The following is a 20564-nucleotide window of genomic DNA, read 5'->3' on the forward strand; positions in this document are numbered from 1 at the left end:
AAGACCTCTAAAATCTTACAGAGTCTAAATGGATTTAGTAGTTTTAGAACCCTCCCTACATGTAAAGCACGGTCGCGTCATGCTGCACCTCGCCAAACTCATCGAAATCGCCACCTTCCCTGCTGGAGTGCTGGTTAAAGGATCAAGAGTCTGTCAGGCCTTAACACTTTGTGCTGCTCATGGCTTCGGCGTCTAAAATTTGTAATATGACGCCTTGCGTCAAAACGGGGCATGCGTCGAAACAAAACCTCGTTGAAGTCCAAAGTTTATCTTGCCGTTTGTATTGGACCAAAATGCTTCAACCAGCCCTAAGCTCCTGCTCACGAGCAGCTCATTTGACGATTCCACTTATTCTCGCCACTCGCTACTCGCTACTCCGCTATGACTGAAGCCTCGTGGGACTCGCTGTCGTATCTGCCGGGCTTCGGCAATGATTTCTGCTCCGAGGCGCTGCCGAACGCGCTCCCCAAGGCACAGAATAACCCGCAAAAGGTTGCAACGCCATCCATTTCCAGCATTATTATCAGTTATTAATTCATATTAACGGTGTTTGGTGCAGTGCGCATACGGTCTGTACGCAGAGCAGCTCTCGGGCACTGCGTTCACGCTACCGCGCCACAAGAACCAGCGCAGGTGAGTTGTCGATTGCAATTATTGTATGGCTAGTGAGGTGTCAGACTGACGTGGAAATACTCTACAGTTGGCTGTACCGTATCCTGCCGCCAGTGGTGCATGAGAAGTATCAGGAGGTGGATCACCCGTTTGTCAAGGCTGATTTTGCCAAGGAGAAGCTCACGCCGCAGCAGATGCGATGGAAGCCTATGCCCTTCCCTGCAGACTCGGAGAAATTGGACTTTATCGAAGGACTACGCACCATTGGTAAGGATCGCTTATTATTGCAACTGTCGCACCAAGTGTTTGACTGACTAATGGTTGGTTATTTTAGGTGGAGCTGGAGATCCGACAATGAAGGCTGGAATGGCCATCCACATGTACGCTGCCAATGTGTCCATGAACGACAAGTGCTTCTACAACTCGGATGGAGACTTTTTGATCGGTGCGTTGTTGATATTTGGATTTGTTTTAGCTTGGTGCTAATATTGTGGTTACTGCAGTTCCTCAGACTGGCGATCTCAAAATTACGACGGAATTTGGTCGACTTAAAGTGTCACCGCACGAGATCTGCGTCATTCAGGTGCGGATTATGCGATGATGTAGAATAAAATGATGCTTTTGCTGATCTAGATTTGAATGTCGCTATGTTTTAGCGCGGAATTCGCTTCTCGGTTGAGCTGGACGGTCCTTCTCGCGGTTACATTCTGGAGGTGTACAACCGTCACTTCGTCCTGCCAGATCTTGGTCCTATTGGCGCTAATGGTCTCGCCAACCCGCGGGATTTCGAACACCCGAGCGCTGCCTACGAAGATCGCGACTGCGAATACTTGGTCGTCAACAAAGTATGCTCTTTTCCATTATTTCATCGTGGAAAAATGACTGAGTCTCACAATCGTTTTTTTTTTTTTCAGTTTGGTGGCCAACTGTTCTCCGCTCGTATGGCCTTCTCTCCGTTCAACGTCGTGGCTTGGCATGGAAACTACGTGCCGTATAAATACAATCTGGACAAATTCTGCACGATGAACTCAGTGAGCTTCGACCACCCGGTAAGAAGAATTGCAAACTATTATCCCATTCCCAAAGTATTTTGCTAACAAACTTTAAATATTTTCAGGATCCTTCGATCTACTGTGTCCTCACGTGCCAAACGGAGGAGCCAGGCAATGCCGTCGCAGACTTCGTTATTTTTCCGCCGAGATGGATGGTATGTTATTCAGTTTTATCATCATTAAAGTGTCATTTATTTCTCTAACTTTTCATTTATAGGTTCAAGAACACACGTTCCGTCCGCCATACTTCCACCGCAACTGTATGAGCGAGTATATGGGTATGATCTACGGCACCTATGACGCCAAAAAGGGAGGCGAGGACGGGTTTGCGCCTGGCGGTGCTTCTCTTCACAGCGTCGACACGCCACACGGTCCAGACGCTGCTACGTTCCTCGCTGCTTCCAATGCGGAGCTTAAACCTCACAAGTTCGATGGTGGACTGGCGTTCATGTTCGAGTCGACGTACCTGGTCAAGTTGACGGACTATGCGCTGCACTGCGACCACAACGACCAGAACTACTGGAAATGCTGGCAGCAAATGCCAAAGCTCTTCAACCCCAAGCAGGCTTAAGATGTAGCACACAGACCTGTATCTGGTAAAAAAAAAAAAAAAAAGTGACGTCAAGTTTACTGCCTTATGAGTTGTTACGAATCTCGCTGCATGACAAGTGCCACGCCTGCCAATGTCCACTTCGCCTTCGGGTGGATGGTGTTGAGTGTAGCAAGGAATACATACGTCGGTCCTCGCAGTGTTGTCTGGTACACAGGACAGTCAAACACGTCCTTGTTTCGTCGGAAATGCCCCACCGCTGTCGCCTCCCACTTGCTGTCGATCACCACAGCTCGTGCATAGATAACAGGGGTAGCAGGCAATAATTCCTTCGGCATTGGATCCACCAAATGACCACCACAAGGAATGGAATCAACGTCATACGAGAACGGTGATGTCTTTTCTCCGTCTTTCATTGGGAACTCCCATCGCGCGCCTTCCATGAACAAACCGTGGATGTATGTGCCCATTTCAGGATAGGATTCGGCGCCCTCAGCTTCAGTAATAGGAGTGATATGGGTCTCAATAGCCATCGAATCAAGTGGAATACCGTGTGTCCGTGCCGAGCACTGCTTGATAGCAGTGAGGAATGCTGTTGGATTGAACAAACCCGAGATCCACATCGAATACGGCAACCGGAATTCACTAGTCCAGTTGGATAAGAACTGAATACGATCCAGCAGATCAGCGAACCAAAGAGACAACGACTTGCGAGACCACCATGCGTATCGTTCCCAGGAACACATGTGCAAGACATTTCGTCCAGGCACTTGATTGATTAACAGAGCAGCCATGAGATCCTCCATGGGTTCTGTCATGTTTAACGTGCCTTGGATTCCTTTTGTAAGCTCGATCAAACTAGTCTGGATTTCATGCAGCAGCGTGTGCATGCGAGCTGCTTCTTGTAGTGCCACCACGACGTATGGGGATTGATCCGTTGTCAACAACGGTTCTGCCTTTGCTTGCAAGTCGGCGAGGTCGATCTCCGGTGGCAGTTTTTCCAGTAGTTCTTCGACAATCGCGTATACTTGGGAGTTCTCATTTGCTAATCCTCCTGCATTCTTCGATGCAATACCACTAGGAGAGGGGGTTGGCCCTGTAGATGGCTGGAATTTGGCAATGGTTGCAAATAGTTCGTTAGCTGCCTCCACCAAATACCCCACCTCCGCGTTTGGATGTAGTCCATACACTGTTGGTGATTCGCTCGGCAATTTTGTTTCAATGTAGTCAACGTACTTGGTATAGCTGTAAGTGAATGGATCGGGGCACTTGAAGCCAGCAGTGAGCTCCTTGCCCTGCAGTATTTCTCGGGTGAAGACTTCGTTTAAATAAGTGTTGTTGGTTATACGATCCCAATGATCCGTGATATGACCTCCATACATGATTTCTCCGAAAATGTAGCGCAAGTCGTCCCAGGGCAAGCTCCTGGATCTGCTAGCAGCAGCCGTGTCAAGGTACCGCCGCAGTACATCCGAGCAGATAAGTAGATCTCCAGTATTGAAGCTGTACGGACGACTCCATCCCTGGCAACCAAATCTCCGTCGTCCCAATACCAGCGCGTGGAAGAAACAAAGCGCGAATAAGCAGCCTTGGTACTCGTTCGGCTGTGCGCAATCTTCGAGTTGTTGGACTGAGAAATTGGCCCATGCACGACGCAAGTTACTTTTCAGGTCGGTCGGAGCTTCGTTTGCAACCTTAATGCAGCTCTGAAGTAGCGACTCCGGCAGATTACTGAGGGATGCTAATGCTGGCCCCTCGGATGATAGGAAACACCGGAAATTCTGGTCTGCCGAGACAGAATAGACCTCCAGCGTGCGCTCCAACCTCGGTACCCATGACTGCATAAGGTGGATATTCTGAAGGATCACCCAGCTTCCTTCTCGTGAGGATTTCATGAGCACATTGTCGGCATATTCCTCCTGCCCTTGACCCATTGAAATGTTGGTAAGATTTCCTCGTTCGTACGTAAACTCGAACTTTTTGCCTAGAGCTTCCACCCACGAAGTCGGATCCACACCAGGGAATAGCACGAAAAACATCGGCGTTGAAGCGCTTGTTTCTTGATACGCAGCCTCCATGTCAAAAGGTGGCTGCTGTACCATTTGCTTCCCGAAGGTATCACTGAGAAACGATCGCAGTGCAAAGATCATTCGATCCGGACGCAATACGCGTACAAGGTGCAGCAACTGGATAGGAGTGATCGATGTTTTATACTGTCCTGGAAGGGGCTTCAACTCTGGCTTCTCCGCGTCGCACCATTCTCTCCACTCGTCACTATCCGAACGCATGAATGTTGTAAGCTTTTGCAATCCAGTAATGTTTTCCTCAAGTTTACGCACGCGGAGCCACGTTGTCTCGGCCATCCACTCGCTAAGAAGTCCCATTCCTGACCCCATGTCATTTGCAGTGCCACAAGTAACAAGCTGCCGTACATCGACAGCCTCGATCTTCATTTCTGACCGCAAAATCGCAAAGCATAATTGTGTGGCAAGAGTCAGTTTATCCTTCTCAAAGAGGCCACGACGAATGTAATTGAAAACGACATCGGTAATGGAATTCTTGAGCTGTATGCACCGCGCTTCGACCTGGGCATCGGAGGGCTTTTCTTGCTGATCCGTTTCTTTCATAAGTACATCCAGATCCTGCTCTGAATTGTTTTCCACCACTCGATCTGCCAGTAATAAATCCGAATTCCACTGAAAACGTTGCGAGACGATAACTTTCTTTGCAGCAGCCTTCAAGCGGCCTAGTAGACCACCCCCACTTGTAGATGGCGGTCTCCCAGGGTCCTTCTCTGGCTGAACCAGATCGATACCGCGCTGGAAGATCACAACGTATGCATTCAGAGAATACACATAGTACGAATGCATGCGATGCATCCCATTCATGATAAAGAACAGTAGAGCACCACGGTTCGCCACCGATTGGTACTTAGCGCTCAGCTCGTTTATCTGAACCTCATATTCTGTAGCCTTGGCGGCTTTCTTCGCAATTTCTTGTGCTGTAGCTTTAGTCGTTTCAAGATCTGTGATTACTTGCACATTTTCCGTCACGTCTCCTTCGGCGTCCGCTAAACTCGACAGAATACGGTCCTCCAGCGTCTGTATCCGTATTTTAAACTCGTTCTGCTGATGAATGAGTGCAGTACGCACTTTAGCGATCTTGGGCCACTCTTTGCGTACTACAAGCGACAAAAGTTGATCCTCTAGACCTTGTTGAGTCACAGCAAAATTGATCATCGTTGTCTCCGCCTGCAACTCAGGAGGATAGTGCGGGTTCGACAATTTCGTGTGTAGATAAAAGCGGAAATCTGGGTGTAATTCAATCAACTTGTCCCCCATTTTCAACAGCGTCTTGTGTCCACGCACCGTAGTAGACCGAGAAATGACTGGCCACAAACACACTTCCAGCTTTTCACCCATATTTTCTACGATCACAGTGTAGCCGTGTTCCACTGCAGTTTCCAATAGAATGGTCAAATTTGGCTGGTCTTGACGCACAACCTGCAGTGAACTTGGAGCCGCGCGTCGAGCATGCTTCTCCATTTCGCGCAGCCAATATATACCTTGAAGTTGTGGATCAATCAGTAGTGGGGCACGAGAGCTATTGCGCAAAATAGCGCCATTCTCAACTGATACGCGGTCGCTCGGAAGGCCTTTGGTGTTCCACTCAGCAATTTCTGATTGAGTCGCAAGTATTTGCAAAGGATTTCCATCTTCAGTCATAGCAGTAAGTGGTGCCTTATCCTTATCTTTGTCACCCTTTGACAGTTTGTCAGTCAACGATTTACGCAGGAATGGCAACCACTTGTCATTGATCAGCAAATCTCTGAAGGGCTTCGTGAAGGCACCAACATATGAAACAAAACTCGCAGCAATCAACACGTCGCAGACCAGCATGTCAGCACTTACGCGAAGCTGTTCGAGTTCATGGGCCCACCGCTCACTTTCACTTCCCAATGCATTTGCTAGCCGCCGAGCAAGTTCCATACGAAGCTTTCCTCTCTCCAACTGCGCCACTGCGTCTAAAACCTCGTTATTAATCTTGTCGAACTCCTCAGTCAAAATGGACAGTTTTTCTTCCAGCGCAGCTACCTTTTGGTTTACGAGCTCAAGCCTCTCGTTGGCAACCCGTAACTTCTCATTAGCTTCTTCTAATGCTCGTTTCTTGGGCTCCACCACCACAATGGCGTCATAATACGCTACAATATTGATTACCCAGGCGCAAAGTCCGGCAGCGGCTGAGTTTTTCTTTTCGATTGCCTCCACGTTAAAATACTCGAGCTGTAAGAACGGACGGATCTCCTTCCAGTTAACTTCAGGTACCTGCTGGTTATCCACCAATTCCTTAAATCCTTTCAACTCTTCAACTAACGCGTTAATATTTCCCAACAGTGCCTTCTTCGAGGCTTCCCATGACCGATCTTTGTCTTTTACTTTGCCATTTTTCTGGATAATAATGCTAGGATTCACACCGGCGAAAAGCACGACTACAGCACCAAAAATGTCGCCCACACCTGCAGGGGGCTTTGCCATAGTCTTGCAGCTTCCCAGATCTTTTTTGTTGAGGGTGTCCAGAGCTGCCATCGCGGCATCAACCATGGGCTGAGCTTGCGCTAGATCTGCTTCCGTATCCGCTTTCTTTACTGACACATCAGTCTGAATGACCGCGCATTTCTCACGCTCGACATTTGCTCTAGCTGTTTCGTTTTCCACAACTTCTTTTTCTTTCCGCAGTCGTGCTGCGAGCTCCTCCACAATAACTTTCTTCTTTTCAGCCTCTTCTAAAGTTCGTTTCAACTCTTCCTCCATCGTTGCTACAATCTCTCCTGTTGACTCCATCTTTTCTAAACCACTTTGAAGACGTTGCATTGCTTTCTGATGACTTGAATGCTTCTGTACTAGCAACCGCCGATACAATATCAGACATTCGAGATACGACTTCGGAGTAGAATATACGTGACGCTTTTCGTGAGCTAAGAACTCTTTCGCTACCGTATTAGTGCTCTGGAAAGCAAACGGCATGAAGTTTTGTACAGCTACCGCAACATGTTCTGGAGGATTCAGCTGCGGAAAGTTATTAAAAGATAAAAAGCGCGCAGCAACTGAGCGCAATGCTTCTTTAGGCCACGGCTGAAACCAGTCAATCAGCACGCAATTCACCAATGCTGGGAACTTTCGAGCTCGCATCCTGAAGTCGGATGTTGCTGGAGAAAAGCAGAGAACAACGTGCAGATTGCGCTTGATTTCTTGAATAAACCATCGCCACGCACGCTCCTTTTCGGAACCTTCAGTACTAAGGTTCATAGCGGCACTGGAGTCGCTTTGAGGGTCAGCAGCAGCACTTGCTGCCAACGCAGCTATCATCTTTGGTTGGAACTGTTGAATTAGATTGGTTTGTTCGTCAGCGTTGTACAGATCGGGGATATTACCGCTTGATAGCAAGTCGTTCAGATATACAAGCATTCGCTCGTTCTTAATCTGATTGTCATCGAATAGGAAAACAACACCGTCGCCTTTCACGCCCGCCTTCACGAACATATTCTGAAGATCCGTTTTGAAATCCAACAATGAATACGCCTGCGTAATTGTAATCTCAACTAGTGAGTATCCACATATGAACGCACTTAAACGTGCCAATGACTTGCGGCCACTTCCACCAACACCAACGAGTAGTGCATGACCCGACGGGTTTGAAATTATACGCACAATCCGAGCAATATGTTCCAATGCATCCTTGAACAATACCAGATCCATCTTTCCATTCAGCTCATTGTACTCAGACAACGCTTCTTCAACAGTAGCATGCAGAACCTGGAAAGACACAACTTGATCATACTCATTTGTACGTAAACCATTCGCGAAATGGCAAAATAGTATCGGGTCCGTCTGAAGTAGGGATGACTCGTTGCCATTTTCAGAGCCTGAAGAAACAGGGGCAAAATAACGCATGAAGTTCAGCGCAGGAAAACACTTTCGTGCTTGCTGCTGCACAATAGATGTGAATTTAGCTTGGTCTTGCGTAGACACTAGTCGGTCTCCATAAACGCGAGCGGATTCGTGAATCCACAGCAGCGCAAACTTTAGCGGATCTTCAAACGTCGGAGGCTTCGCCATTAGCAAGCCTTGGAAGACATTTGCCACATGACGAATGTTGAATTCATAATGAAAGTTAGCAGCAGTCTTCCGGAACGTACTGCACACCTGGACGTGAAGATTTAGTGCAGCTTTCAGAATAGGCTGGGACATCTTGCGGATATCTTCAACAAAGTCAGCAACGTAACCTTCGAGAAAAGTGGTGTAAATGACTTGTAGGCTTGCTGCACTGAGCTGGGGCAGCGCAAATGTTACAAAATGTCGTTGAAGACGTGGGTTGATACTGAAACTTCCAGCATTGGGGTTCATGCAACTCAAAAACTGCACATTTACGATCTGCTTGAGCGAGAATTTAGCCCTGTCGTACCAGTGACCATAATCCAGATACTGGCGGAGTAAAGCGATAGCACTTTGAGTGCCGTACGGGTCGACTTGAGGAAGGTTCAGATCGTCGAGGAAGTAAATTAACTGGTCACCAACCGTAGGTCCAAACGTCGAGCCTACTCGTTTCGAAAGCTTTGATTCGAGTATAGCTTGGAGCGCGTAGGCGTTTGTATAATAGTTGAAGTTGACACTCATGCTAGCAGCTGGTCCTTTTGTTGATGTTGTTGATGAGGAAGCAGCTCCCCGGCAATCAAGGTTATTGAGCAAACCTTGAATCAGCTGAGTCTTGCCCGTGCCTGCGTTGCCGCACAGCATGAACGGACGCTCTTCACGGACCATAATGCTCATCCAGCTCGTGATTGAGGCTGTCTCAGGAGTAGGCACCGTTACCGATGACATGGACACAGATCCGTCGAAGTGAACAGCCTTAAAGTACGGCGAAGCTCGCCATGTATCGAATGAAAGTGTGGTGGGGTCAAGCCAATAGTCGAATACAGTATCACGAGCAGGAAACTTGATGTGCTTGAACTCGCTTCTCCACCACTCACTAAATAACTTGCGGTAGTCTGTTCCATCATCAGTGATCGTAAGTGCAGCACCAAATGCCCAGACCGAGATAAACCCGCTCAAAATATCGACTTTCTTGGAATCCCGTAGAGTTTCAGCGTCCAGTATTGCGTCAAGAAAGTAGAGGTACGTATGGACCAGAGTTATTTCCTGCATTGGTACGATAGTCTTGCACGATTGCTTGACAAACGCGATAATAGGATTAATGTATTTGTTCATAGCTTCTCCCAAAGCCGTACGTTGCTGGACAGACGTGCCTTTAGTCGCTACCCAGCTCGCCAAGAATGACCTCCACTGAAAACCATCATCATCAGATATATACAGGATACCTGCTCGGGACACTGTTGCTGGAGTAGCATATTTCAAATCTCGAATTTCGAAAAGGAGTCGCATATTCGGCTTGACTGGAATGCGCTCATTTGATGCAAGTGTAAGCATCTTATTGTCATCCATGACAGAATTCATCGACTCAATCCAATTTGCATCCAGGTCTCCATCCAATACAATCCATTTCGGTCGAGTGTCTGTAGCTGAACCACTAGCCACATCACGCATAATCTTAGACAGCAGACCATCTTTCCACTCCCGTGTTCCAAGCACCATATAGCCGTACAGGTCTTCAGTTGAAACTGCCTTGGGATTGAGATCAATGACTTTAGTCACATACTCCTCTCCTTTCTTTTTTCGAGCAGCAACAAGTGTTTCACAGCACTCGGTCTTTCCGCTTCCCGGCGGACCCATTATGAACACACAGTGGCGGATGGCCAACAACTCTTCGAGTTGAATCACTTTGAGTCGGAACTGCTCATGAGGCCAAAGTCCGCGATCTTCACATGCAACGTGTACGTACTTTTCCATCGACTCGTCAATTTTACGCGGCAGGTTCAGGTTGGGGAACAGATCGCTGAGCAACCCATTAAAAACAAGGAGATCTTGCTTCACAATTTTGGGCAGATTGAAATCTCGTAGTGAACGCATCAGGATTTCTTGCTCTGATAGTTTCGGTTCGGCGCGTTTGAACGACCCTGCAACAACAAGTACACTCTTGACTGCTCTTAGACCCCAGTCGTAGTGATCTTGCTTAGAAAGAAGTCCGCGAAGTAGTGAATACAGACTGAAAAACTTAGCAGCTAGCAACTTGGCTTCTCGGAATCCTTCGGCCATTAGCATATTTTCACAGATAAGTACAAGGTCGGGTGCCATAACTGTAATGGGTCGAAACAGTGCTTTCAAGCCTTCAGGCAGTTCCGATCGTCCGAGGTAGCCAGGGTTCATCGTAATGAAGGTACCACAGGTGGGATCCAGTTTGACAGAGTCCCCCTCCACCACAACACGATCGCTTTCACTGCGAATGCCATCGCAAACTGCCTTAAATTGGACCGAACAAACCGACAAAACTTCTGGCGCAAGTCGATTGAATTCATCAAAGCAGCCCCATGCTCCTGCACTCGCCAATCCTTTAAAAATGTTGCCCAAATTCTTATAGTCCATTTCTGGTGAGCAATTGAATACGTAGCATATTTTGCCCACCATATTTGCCAGATCTTTCGTCGTTTCAGTTTTGCCTGTTCCAGCAGGCCCGGCAGGTGCACAGCCCATTTGAATATGAAGAGCTTGAGTGGCCGTAACATAAATTCGGTCGGTCAGAGGAGTAATCACGAGCCTTGGGCCATTGCCCAAGTACTCAAATCCGTAATCGAAAGTGGCGTCGCAGATCTCTAGGTACGTGTGATTTTGATGATCCGACCGTCTTTGTTTTAGCTGTGACTGCCAAATAAACGAACTTGGCGTGGTGATCTCTTCGTAAAGGAGCTTCTGTACAATATCTCGTGAGTGTGCGTCCATGGTGATCATGCACATTGCTCGTTGGCGATCTCCCTTGGGCAAGTTCGTTTGTGTTAACTTGATCAGATCGGTAAGCTGAATCACGATTTTGTCTAGAAGCTCTTTCATGGCGGTCGCGTGACCTTTTGATAATAGCTCAAAAGTGCTCTCAACACTTCTGGCGTATTCAATTCCAGCCACAAGCAAAGCAATTTGCGCCGCATCCATGTTATCCTTGTTTGTTGCTCCTTCTGTAGCTGGTAGAACCTTTTGCAATAACCACTCTAATCGGTTTTGCTCTGGAAATCGAGCTATTGATCGAGTCACATGTCCCTTCAACGTGAGTTGCATAGACTCCAGTATCGTCTGCATGTACACCTCCACCTTGCCTTCCAGATGGACCTTGTTTTCGAACGAGATTGTCTCTTTTGCGGCGTCATTGGAGATGAAGTGAGTAGCGAGCATTGAGCCATTCCGTTCTTTCTCCAATAGAAGTGTATGTGTAGCCAGGAATACCTTCTCAAGGTGAATCATTATCTTCTGCGGGTTGCTACCGTTCGATAAGATATCAAGTAAGTCAGCTTCGGAGATGAAGTAAAAGCGCGGAAACATGCGACGTTTAGAGTCCAGATACTCTTTCAGCGCTTGTTGACATTTTTCCAACCGCGCACGTAGGTCATTCAGCAATTCAAGCAAGCCAGGGAGCTGACAGGCTAGCAACACATTTCCCGGTGGCTCTTGATCCCACATCTGCTCCAGCGTTTGCCGAACGAGCTCGTCCACTTTTTCGAACCTTGTGGCTTCGTCAGGGAGCTCCCGCTTAACCTCTTCCGATTGCATGAAGAGTGGCTCCAGATACGACCATGATCGTTGAATATCCAGCAGCGCTCCGACAATTTCGGAAACGAGCATGAGCTTCGATCGCCACTGTTGTGTCTGCTCTTGAAAGAAACTATTCCGTCCTGACGCCATGCCTTGCACAAGCAACTGGTCAGACTCCAGCATCTCTACGTCATCTTCCGCCATGTGAAGTAACGGTACTGTCGTGTCTTTATACGGTGTCATTGTCAGGCAGATATTCGACCAGCGGTTTTCAAGTTCTTGCAGAACGGACTCTTGCTTGGCCTCCTTCTGCGCCCGGTCTGTGATTTCTTCCACGTCACGCTGAAATTCATGCAAGTTCAATGCCAGAATGTCTGTAAATTTAAGAGATGGGTTGTCGTCTGGGCACTCGAAAGTCTTCCCCGTGACTGCAATGAGATCCTGCCAGTGGCGTCTTCGCATTGAGGGATGACGTAAAGCTTGAAACAGTGGACATGTGCTCAGGAAGTCTTTAACAAGTCGCTCAAACTTTTTGAAAGCGTCACAATCCCGGATGTCCTTATGAGTAGCTTTCACCAGCGATAGAAATGCCTTGGCTTCTTCCTCCAATACAATCCCATCGATCATGCTCCACGGAATTTCTCTCGATAAATCAATTTTTCTTGTTACCTCTGAAATGGATTCCCACATTTGATGACAATGTCCAAGTGTCCGCTGGATAGACGACAAAATGGAAGCACAAGGATCCATCAACTCTTCGCACTCCAGTATCTCTGCAATATGCTTTTTCTGCTTCAATACGACTTCATCCTTTTCTGCATTTATCTGCTCTTCTTTGATTAACGTAATGGAAGCATTGACGCCAGTAGAATAACTCCAGAAACTCTTTGTCTTGATCTGTGCTTCTTTTGCTTGCAACTCTTCCATGTAATTAGCAACCTCGTCGCGGAACTTTACACTTTGTGTCGTTATTAATGGTGCGATGCGATTACTTGCAGCTGGGACCTTCTTCAGAACCTCCCCCCAAGCATTTTCAATCGCCATCAGTATGTCTTGCTCCTTTGTTACAACAATTCCTGCGTCCTTAAGAAAAGCGATCTCTGCTCGGAGTTCTTCAATCGATAAAGATATCGCTTCCCCGCGCTTCTCGACCATGAAGACATGTTCTTTTAGTTGAATCAACGCAGCTGTGACTTGATCGGGCGTCCAGGTAGGATCTGACAAAGGTTGTTCCAGACCGATATTGCACTCTCGCGTCGACTGCTGGAGTCCTTGTAAATCATGGAACACTTGATCCAGCACGAGTTTTCCTGTCATTAAATTCATCTCACGGGTGACAATATCATCGAACGTAGCCGTGTATGGTGATCCACGGATCAGTCCTGCGTTGCCACCAAAAGTGCCTTGGAACTCGATTTTGACTTGGTATTCCCCAGGGCTCGGAACGGTGTAACTAACTAAGTATTTGCCGTTAATCAGGTCTTGGATTTGCAAGCTCGGCAAGAACATTGGACCTGACTCATCTGCAGAGATTTCGACAATGAATTCGTCCCCACCACGCGTCCGCAAGTTATGCTGAGCATCTCTTGCCTGAACAATGAAACAAGTAGGTTCTCCACTTGCTCCTCCAGATAGTACACCAGGGCCATACGCAAAACACAGAGGCGCATGAGTAACAGAAAAATAGTTATACGTTTGAAAAGTCGTCGTGAACGAATCACCCTGTAGTGCCACGCGGACCTGAACATCTCCAGCCGGATACGCGGTGAAGTCAGGTGTTTCAACATTTAACGTGTGGTCGTTGATATATTCACCTGGAACATCCACTGCCCCCTTTCGACACGAGAATCTGATGGTCACCGCCTTATTGACAAAATCAATGCCTTCTATGACCAAAGGCGTACCACCCGTAATCGGTCCAAAGTCCGGGAAAATGCCTGTAATACCATACGGGGGTCCAACGACGCAACTTACATCTAGGTAGAAAATGTCATTGAGCCATGCATTAGCCCACCCACCAAAAACAATCAGGCGACTGCCCTTATCATCGTAGGCTAGTGTAGTGTCACTTCGTCCACAGGGTGGGGTGCCCTCAATCTCTGGGATGCTCCAGCTCATTTCACCCGTATCAAGCACACTCAGATCGTTCATATAACTCCCTTGCGCATTGTAGTTGTTGGATTCTCCAACAACACCACCAAACACGAAAACTTTCGCGTGTGGAATAGCTAACACAGCACAACAAGCGTGATTCCATCTCGGTAGCGTCGTTGCCATATGAGTGCCTTCCACCAGAGTCCACGAATTCACCGTCGAGTCAAAGATGTGCAAGTCGTTGAACTGTGCCACACTATTCCAGCCCCCGCACACTAGCATTAGATCATCTACTGCACAAGCCTGGTGGCCAGCTCGTTTGTCCGGTGGCTTTCCCTTGTATGTTACTTTAGTCCAGCTCAGATCATCAGTACGTAGCATATACAAGTCGTCAAAGTCTCTTCTGCTATATCCAGTTCCTCCGTACCCTCCAAACACGTAAATATTGCGTCGAATAGCTACCGCTGAATGGGCTCCCCTTGGTGCTGGCAGTGTTGCAGCCACAGGTTTGGCCACACTAGCACGATGAATATTGCTGTTGAGACCTCCAGAGCCCGCTCCAGATTGACTCCAGTCCAGTGTAATGGGATTAAAGATCCACAGGTCGTTGAACCTCGCGGAGCTGCTTTGAAAGCCGCCGAAGATGTAGATCTTGTTGTCCACGACCGTGGCCGAGTGTTTCCATCGTGGTGGCGGCCACGCGCCATTCAGGGGCGAGCGTAGTCGCTCCCATTCGCTCGGAGCGTTGGCGTTTATCTTAAGTGCGAACAGGTCGTTGGTTGGACCAGGAGGCTCCGCATAGTCACAGCCGCCGAACAAGTAGCCGCTGGATCCCACGATGGACAGTGAATGACCTGAGCGGCGAGTCGGGGGCTCCTCGTTGCGTCTAGCTACCGCTTCCAACTTGCTCCAGCGCAGCGTCGGCGCTGAGCCCACGCCGACACCAGGAGCTTCCGCCATGGAGTGCGGAATCGGAGTGAAGGTCTTTGGAGTCGCGCCAATGGACACCTTCGAGGTTGAACTTGTGGATTTACGGACCATAGATTGGCTGATAAATTGCATAATTTAGACCAATGCGAGATGCCCGCGACGTTTCAAGATCCGTTTGCCGATCTTCCACCAATTCGATAGTTCAGACCTGACCATGGCGTATCGCGATCTGACTGGCCGCTTCCTGGGGCGACGAGCGAACCTGCGCAAGCGCAACTTGCGCTTTCAGATGCGACCACGGCTGGACAACTCGCCACTGCTGGGCGCGCTGTTTCTCTCGAAGCAGGTAGCGTAATGATTGCCAGGGTCATCGCCGCAGTCTAATGTAAGAATGACATTGCTGGTGTCAGAGAAACAAATCGCAGGCGATGGAGAAGGCTTTGCTTCAGGACGCAGATGAATTTCCCGGAGAACACAGTGATGTCCACAAACCGGAGTGGACACGATTTGCGGACAGCGCAGATGAATCCATTCGCCTCCTGCACGCGAAATGTACGGAAGTTGAAACGGATCGTTTGCAGGTTTGATCCCGGAGATGACTAATAATTGGTGGTTGGTGTGTTGTCGTGGTCTTTGCCGCTGCTGCAGTGGAATATTTGCAGCTGCTACATACTCGGAGATTAATGATCCGGTTTGACGATTCGGAGGTCCAGCAAGAGCACGAGATCAATTGCCTTACCGAGGAGATCACAGCATTGTTCCACAAGGCAGATCGATCACTCAAAAAAATTACCAGCGCTTTTGTTGGGGGCGAGACGAGTCCATCACCAGCAGATTGTCTCGTTCGCTTGAACACACAACGAGCCATTGCAGGTCGACTGCAGCAAATATCTATGCAGTTTCGAACGAGGCAGCGCGAGTATCTTCAGCGTCTGCAGGTGCAAAAATTCGGAAGCGAAATTTTCGACGTAGATGCAATGGAAAAGGGGGTGACAGGTGGGGGCTACCGATTCGGGAGTAAGATCACCGCCTTGGCAATGGACCACACAGAATACGACATACGGACTCGTGACATTGAAATCCAACGTATAGCGAAGTCGGTGGCAACGCTGGCAACCATTTTCAAGGAAGTGGCCGAGATGGTGATCGATCAAGGCACACTCATCGACCGGATCGATTACAACATGGAGCAGGTAACACTGTAGCTACGTTCACCACGACTCTTGTAGTACAACGAGTTAACTCCTCTGTTCTGCTCGCCTTTATAATATCAGGTCGTCGAAAGAATGCGATCCGGACTGGGTCAGCTCGAGCGAGCCGAGAAGTATCAGCGCAACACGCGGCCTGAGCGCTGCATCTTCTTGTTGCTAACACTGATCACATTGTGTTTCTTCATCCTCGTTATTAAACACTCTTGACCGGTCGCATCAATACGCATGGGGCGTCAGGATCCCGATCGGAAGACTAGGCAAGCGTTCCGCGCGTCCACTGGACCAGCGGAAAGAAAAGAACTTCCACCACTCCTCTTCCAGACCGACAGACTCTGCACGCTTTGAACTAAATCCCCGTGATGTACTCATACTTCACCCATCTTTTCCAAACTTGTAACCCGCTTGAAGGTAGTACCTGTTTGTTCATTCTTTATAAAAAAAAAAAAAACACTCTTGATCAGCACAAACTGGTTTCATCCACACTCATTGATATGCAGGGGCATCAGGATCCCGATGGCGAGACCCGGATCGGTCACTCGTCGTTTTCTCAAGGAGCGCACGCGTCCGCCGAGTTATCGAAGATAACAGAGCTTCCTCCACCCATCAGCGATTCTGAAAGACACAGCATGCTCTCAATTGACACGCATAAACAAGTTGTTCCTCGTCATTTGCCCGCTTTCCATCCTTCCTAATACACGTAAGTTAACAGTTTCTTACCCACCAATCTAGGACCCTCCTCATTGGTCAAAATTATCATCTGATTTCCTTCATTTTAGTGACTAGTCAATTGAACCCGCTTATTGCATACTGCGTCAACATGGAGCCGCGTGCCCGTCGCCTCAGCAATGCCCGCGAGCCTACGATGCCCCCCTTGGCACCACAACAGTATCCTGCCAAAAGCTACAGTCGAGGCGGCAGTCGCAATGCCCCTTCAGTTCGCTCAATGTCCACCGCAGTGGTGCTGCGATTGTTCCTGGGTCTCCTCTGTGTTGGAATCGTCGCTCAGTGGGTCATGTGGAGCTCCAGCGTCGTAAACACACAGCGCAGCAATACTAACAACCAACCCGACAATGGATGGATGAACAATCTGCGTCGCATCGAGCGCGGTGCGGACACACCGGAGCCGGTGCCGGCTGTGGACACATTTGAATTCGTGCCGCCGGCCAGCGACCCGACGTACGAGGAGGAGCAGCAACGACGAGCGCCCTATGATCCATCAAAACACAATGAGGACCAAAAGCAGGTGGTCGACATGGTACAATGGGCATGGAAGGGCTATTCGGAGTACGCGTATGGTCATGACTCGTTGAATGTCAAGACGTACAAGGGTACGGGACTGCCGGATCACGATATGGCGTTGACACTAGTAGATGCACTGGACACACTGTATCTTGTGGGAATGTTCGACGAGTTCGATCGAGCGAGTGAATGGGTCGCTAACAATATGGAGCAGAGGATCTTCCTCAGTGGATTCATCAGCTTCTTTGAGACGACAATTCGCCTGATGGGAGGACTATTGTCGTCGTACTACATGTCGGGCCACGTGCATCTACTTACCATTGCGAATAAGTTGGGAATGGCGCTATCGCCGGCGTTTGAGGTGTATGAACATGGAGTGCCTGCCAAGGATTTTGATATTGTGGTACGTGGCTTACGTTGCCGATTGGGAAAGGATGGCAAAAGATGCTTATAGATTTCGTTCTTTGTGATATATAGACCAAACACACACGGGCTGCTCCTTCATTAGCAGAGGTGGGCACGTTGCAGATGGAGTTCAAGTATCTAGCTCGCCTTACTGGATACCCTAAGTACCATGATCAAGTTGAGCGTATTTCCGACTCGGTACGTTATGATTAAATGTCGGGTGGCCTTAAGCACAACTAATCGAACTGTTATCACTGCATAGCTTGCAAAGCAAGTGGAGGACAAATACACGAATGGACTTTTGCCAGTTCAGATTAATCAGCAGAGCGGAAAGATTACAACGTCCAAAATCACTTTAGGTGCAAACGGTGACAGCTACTACGAGTACCTGTTGAAACAGGTACGAATCCCCTGTTTAACCCCCAGGGTAGGTAATGATTTAACTTATTCTGCGGTTGTACCCGATGTAGTGGCTTCTGTCGGGCAAGAAGGACGACAAGTTCAAGACGCAATACATGACCGCGGTGGATGGCATCACAGACAAGCTTTTGGGTAAATCAAAACCCAACGGCTTCGTTTTCATCGGCGAGCTCGTATATGGCAAGTTTGAGCCTAAGATGGATCATTTGGTGTGTTTTGTGCCCGGTATGCTGGCGCTTGGATACCAGAACGGCATGCCGGAGGAACACCTCACACTGGCAAAGCAGCTTATGGAGACCTGCTATCAAATGTACGCTCAGATGGAGGCTAAGCTCGCCCCTGAGATCATGTACTTCAACATGAAGGAGAACGTCGAAGAGGATTTGCTCGTCAGTGCAACCGACGCATTTAATCTCCTGCGCCCTGAAACGGTGGAGAGTCTGATGGTGCTGTATCGCGTCACGAAGGATGAGAAGTACCGTGAATACGGCCGTGAAATCATGAAGGCATTCGAGAAGAACTGTCGGTTAGAACGCGGTGGATATGCGAGTATTGGCAACGTGGCAAAGGGCCCCATTCACATTGGTTTCCGCAACGAAATGGAGAGCTTCTTCATCGCCGAGACGCTCAAGTATCTATTCCTACTGTTTTCGGACGACTCGATGCTGCCTCTGGACAAGATCGTCTTCAACACGGAAGCCCACCCATTCCCGATAGAGAAAAATGACTCCTAGACAAGTGAAGTACTCGTCTCCAATATTGTGTTGCATCCCCAAGCCCAGTTTTTCGACTATTGTATCCCATTCAGGTAACCAAAGAATGGAGTTTGACGTCTAACGGATATTTGTATTTTGAGGTGACTTGGTCGAAGGAGCGGTTTCCAGTCTGTCACTCGGAAGTAGATGCGTTTAACCTCATCTCAAGGCGTGCATTATAGATGGGCGGCGCTGCATCTGTCGATTGCGCGTCAAACTCGAACTACAGATATGGGGAGGCTCCGGAGGTTCAGGGCGACAAGGTAAATGACGACACATCCTGGATCGGCACGAAATTAGACATGCCACCAAAGCCTTTTAGTGTGGAAAATTACTTTGAGTTGCTGGACATTGTTGGCACCGGTATGCTTGGAAAGGTGCGTCTGGTTCGGCACAAGCGTTCTAGCCTTTACTACGTCCTCAAGTCAGTCAAGAAGAAAGATGTGATTGCAAAAAAGATGATCCCGCAACTTGAAGCCGAGCGAGACGCGATGGAACAGATGACCGCAATTCGACATCCCTTCTCGGTCCTGTTCTTCGGGAGCTTGGCCACGTCTTCACATGTGCATTTTCTGCTTGAGTATATCCCAGGTGGAGAGCTTTTCCATCGACTCCATGCAGTTGGACGTCTATCCAACGACGAAGCAAAATTCTACGCTACAGAGCTCGTCGTATTCATTGAAGCGTGTCATACGAACCACTTCATGTATCGCGATCTAAAGCCTGAGAATATTTTGCTAGACGCTAGTGGACATCTTAAGATCGTGGATTTCGGATTCGTCAAGCGACTTCACAGTCCGAACGAGCGAACCTCGTCCAGTGTGGGGACGCCGGAGTACTTGGCACCGGAGCAACTCACAGTATCTCACCAAGCACGTAATTATTCTCGCATAGTAGACTGGTGGGCGTTCGCATGCGTCGTGTACGAAATGGTGATTGGGTCGCCTCCATTTACGTCGCGAAAGAATGAGTCGCACTTTGAATTGTACACCCGCATCCTGTCGGGCAAAATTTACTGGCCGAGGTTCATGCAAAGCACTTTGAAGGATCTACTTCGCAATATGCTGCAGAGTGATCCAGGTAAGAGGTTAAGCGAGGTCGACGCCATCAAGCAACATGCATGGTTCGAGAATGTAGACTGGGACGCCGTCCCGCTGAAGCAGGTACCAGCCCCGTTCGTGCCGACCTTGGCGTGTGCGGGCGACACAACCAATTTCGACGACTACCCCAGCTCCAGCGAGGAGACTCCACGGCTGGATAACGACGCGTCCAGGCATGAATTCCTCAACTTTTGACAAAGATCGGCAACATGCAGAGCGCTGTAGCGATCGTTTTAAGGTGGTAATCAAACGCGCCAGCAAACCGGAAGTCCGAAGTAGCGTTGATTGCCAGCGCTCAAAAATTCACCTTGACACGAAAGCCCTTATGGTCAAGCAGCGCAGCATCGCAAGCGTTTTGCTTGAAGGCGGCGGTAACGAACGCGTCACCTGGCGCACCGGCATTCCTGCTGGCAAGAAGGCATTTGGCGACTCGCCAACAAAATCGGTTTTCGCCCTGACGCCATATTTTCTCGTCTACAAGTCACTTCAACACCTCGAAAATCG

At 48.7% G+C, this 20564-nt stretch overlaps 5 protein-coding genes across 8 annotated transcripts; 4 read left to right on the plus strand and 1 right to left on the minus strand.

The window, feature by feature from the left end:
- The first annotated feature begins 39 nt into the window (after positions 1 to 39).
- Positions 40 to 2303, plus strand: PPTG_01013. 2 transcript variants are annotated; one of them, XM_008892605.1, is made up of 9 exons: positions 40 to 492; positions 560 to 633; positions 701 to 879; positions 947 to 1057; positions 1116 to 1195; positions 1269 to 1457; positions 1527 to 1661; positions 1730 to 1819; positions 1882 to 2303. In XM_008892605.1, exons 1-9 carry the CDS (start codon positions 382 to 384, stop codon positions 2233 to 2235), a joined length of 1323 nt encoding a protein of 440 aa, XP_008890853.1. In that variant the 5' UTR covers positions 40 to 381; the 3' UTR covers positions 2236 to 2303. The 2 variants fall into 2 exon arrangements, with proteins under 2 accessions (XP_008890853.1, XP_008890854.1); XM_008892606.1 differs by lacking the exons at positions 40 to 492; positions 560 to 633; positions 701 to 879 and having other exon boundaries at positions 907 to 1057.
- PPTG_01014 (hypothetical protein) lies at positions 1832 to 16857 on the minus strand. The gene has a single exon (XM_008892607.1). It carries the CDS (start codon positions 15060 to 15062, stop codon positions 2310 to 2312), a length of 12753 nt encoding a protein of 4250 aa, XP_008890855.1. The 5' UTR covers positions 15063 to 16857; the 3' UTR covers positions 1832 to 2309.
- Positions 15110 to 16607, plus strand: PPTG_01015 (hypothetical protein). 3 transcript variants are annotated; one of them, XM_008892608.1, is made up of 4 exons: positions 15110 to 15276; positions 15341 to 15482; positions 15579 to 16123; positions 16205 to 16607. In XM_008892608.1, exons 1-4 carry the CDS (start codon positions 15145 to 15147, stop codon positions 16346 to 16348), a joined length of 963 nt encoding a protein of 320 aa, XP_008890856.1. In that variant the 5' UTR covers positions 15110 to 15144; the 3' UTR covers positions 16349 to 16607. The 3 variants fall into 3 exon arrangements, with proteins under 3 accessions (XP_008890856.1, XP_008890857.1, XP_008890858.1); XM_008892609.1 differs by having other exon boundaries at positions 15110 to 15482; XM_008892610.1 differs by lacking the exon at positions 16205 to 16607 and having other exon boundaries at positions 15579 to 16166.
- Positions 16858 to 16958: 101 nt separating the features above from the next.
- Positions 16959 to 18939, plus strand: PPTG_01016 (hypothetical protein; the record flags this gene model as incomplete). Its single annotated transcript, XM_008892611.1, has 4 exons — positions 16959 to 17783; positions 17858 to 17983; positions 18048 to 18185; positions 18256 to 18939. 4 exons carry the CDS (start codon positions 16959 to 16961, stop codon positions 18937 to 18939), a joined length of 1773 nt encoding a protein of 590 aa, XP_008890859.1.
- Positions 18940 to 19142: 203 nt separating this feature from the next.
- Positions 19143 to 20255, plus strand: PPTG_01017 (AGC/PKA protein kinase; the record flags this gene model as incomplete). Its single annotated transcript, XM_008892612.1, has 1 exon — positions 19143 to 20255. One exon carries the CDS (start codon positions 19143 to 19145, stop codon positions 20253 to 20255), a length of 1113 nt encoding a protein of 370 aa, XP_008890860.1.
- Between the last annotated feature and the right edge of the window lie 309 nt (positions 20256 to 20564).

Source organism: Phytophthora parasitica (genome assembly GCF_000247585.1).
Source record: "Phytophthora parasitica INRA-310 unplaced genomic scaffold supercont2.1, whole genome shotgun sequence".
In the NCBI taxonomy this organism is placed as follows: Eukaryota; Oomycota; class Peronosporomycetes; order Peronosporales; family Peronosporaceae; genus Phytophthora; species Phytophthora nicotianae.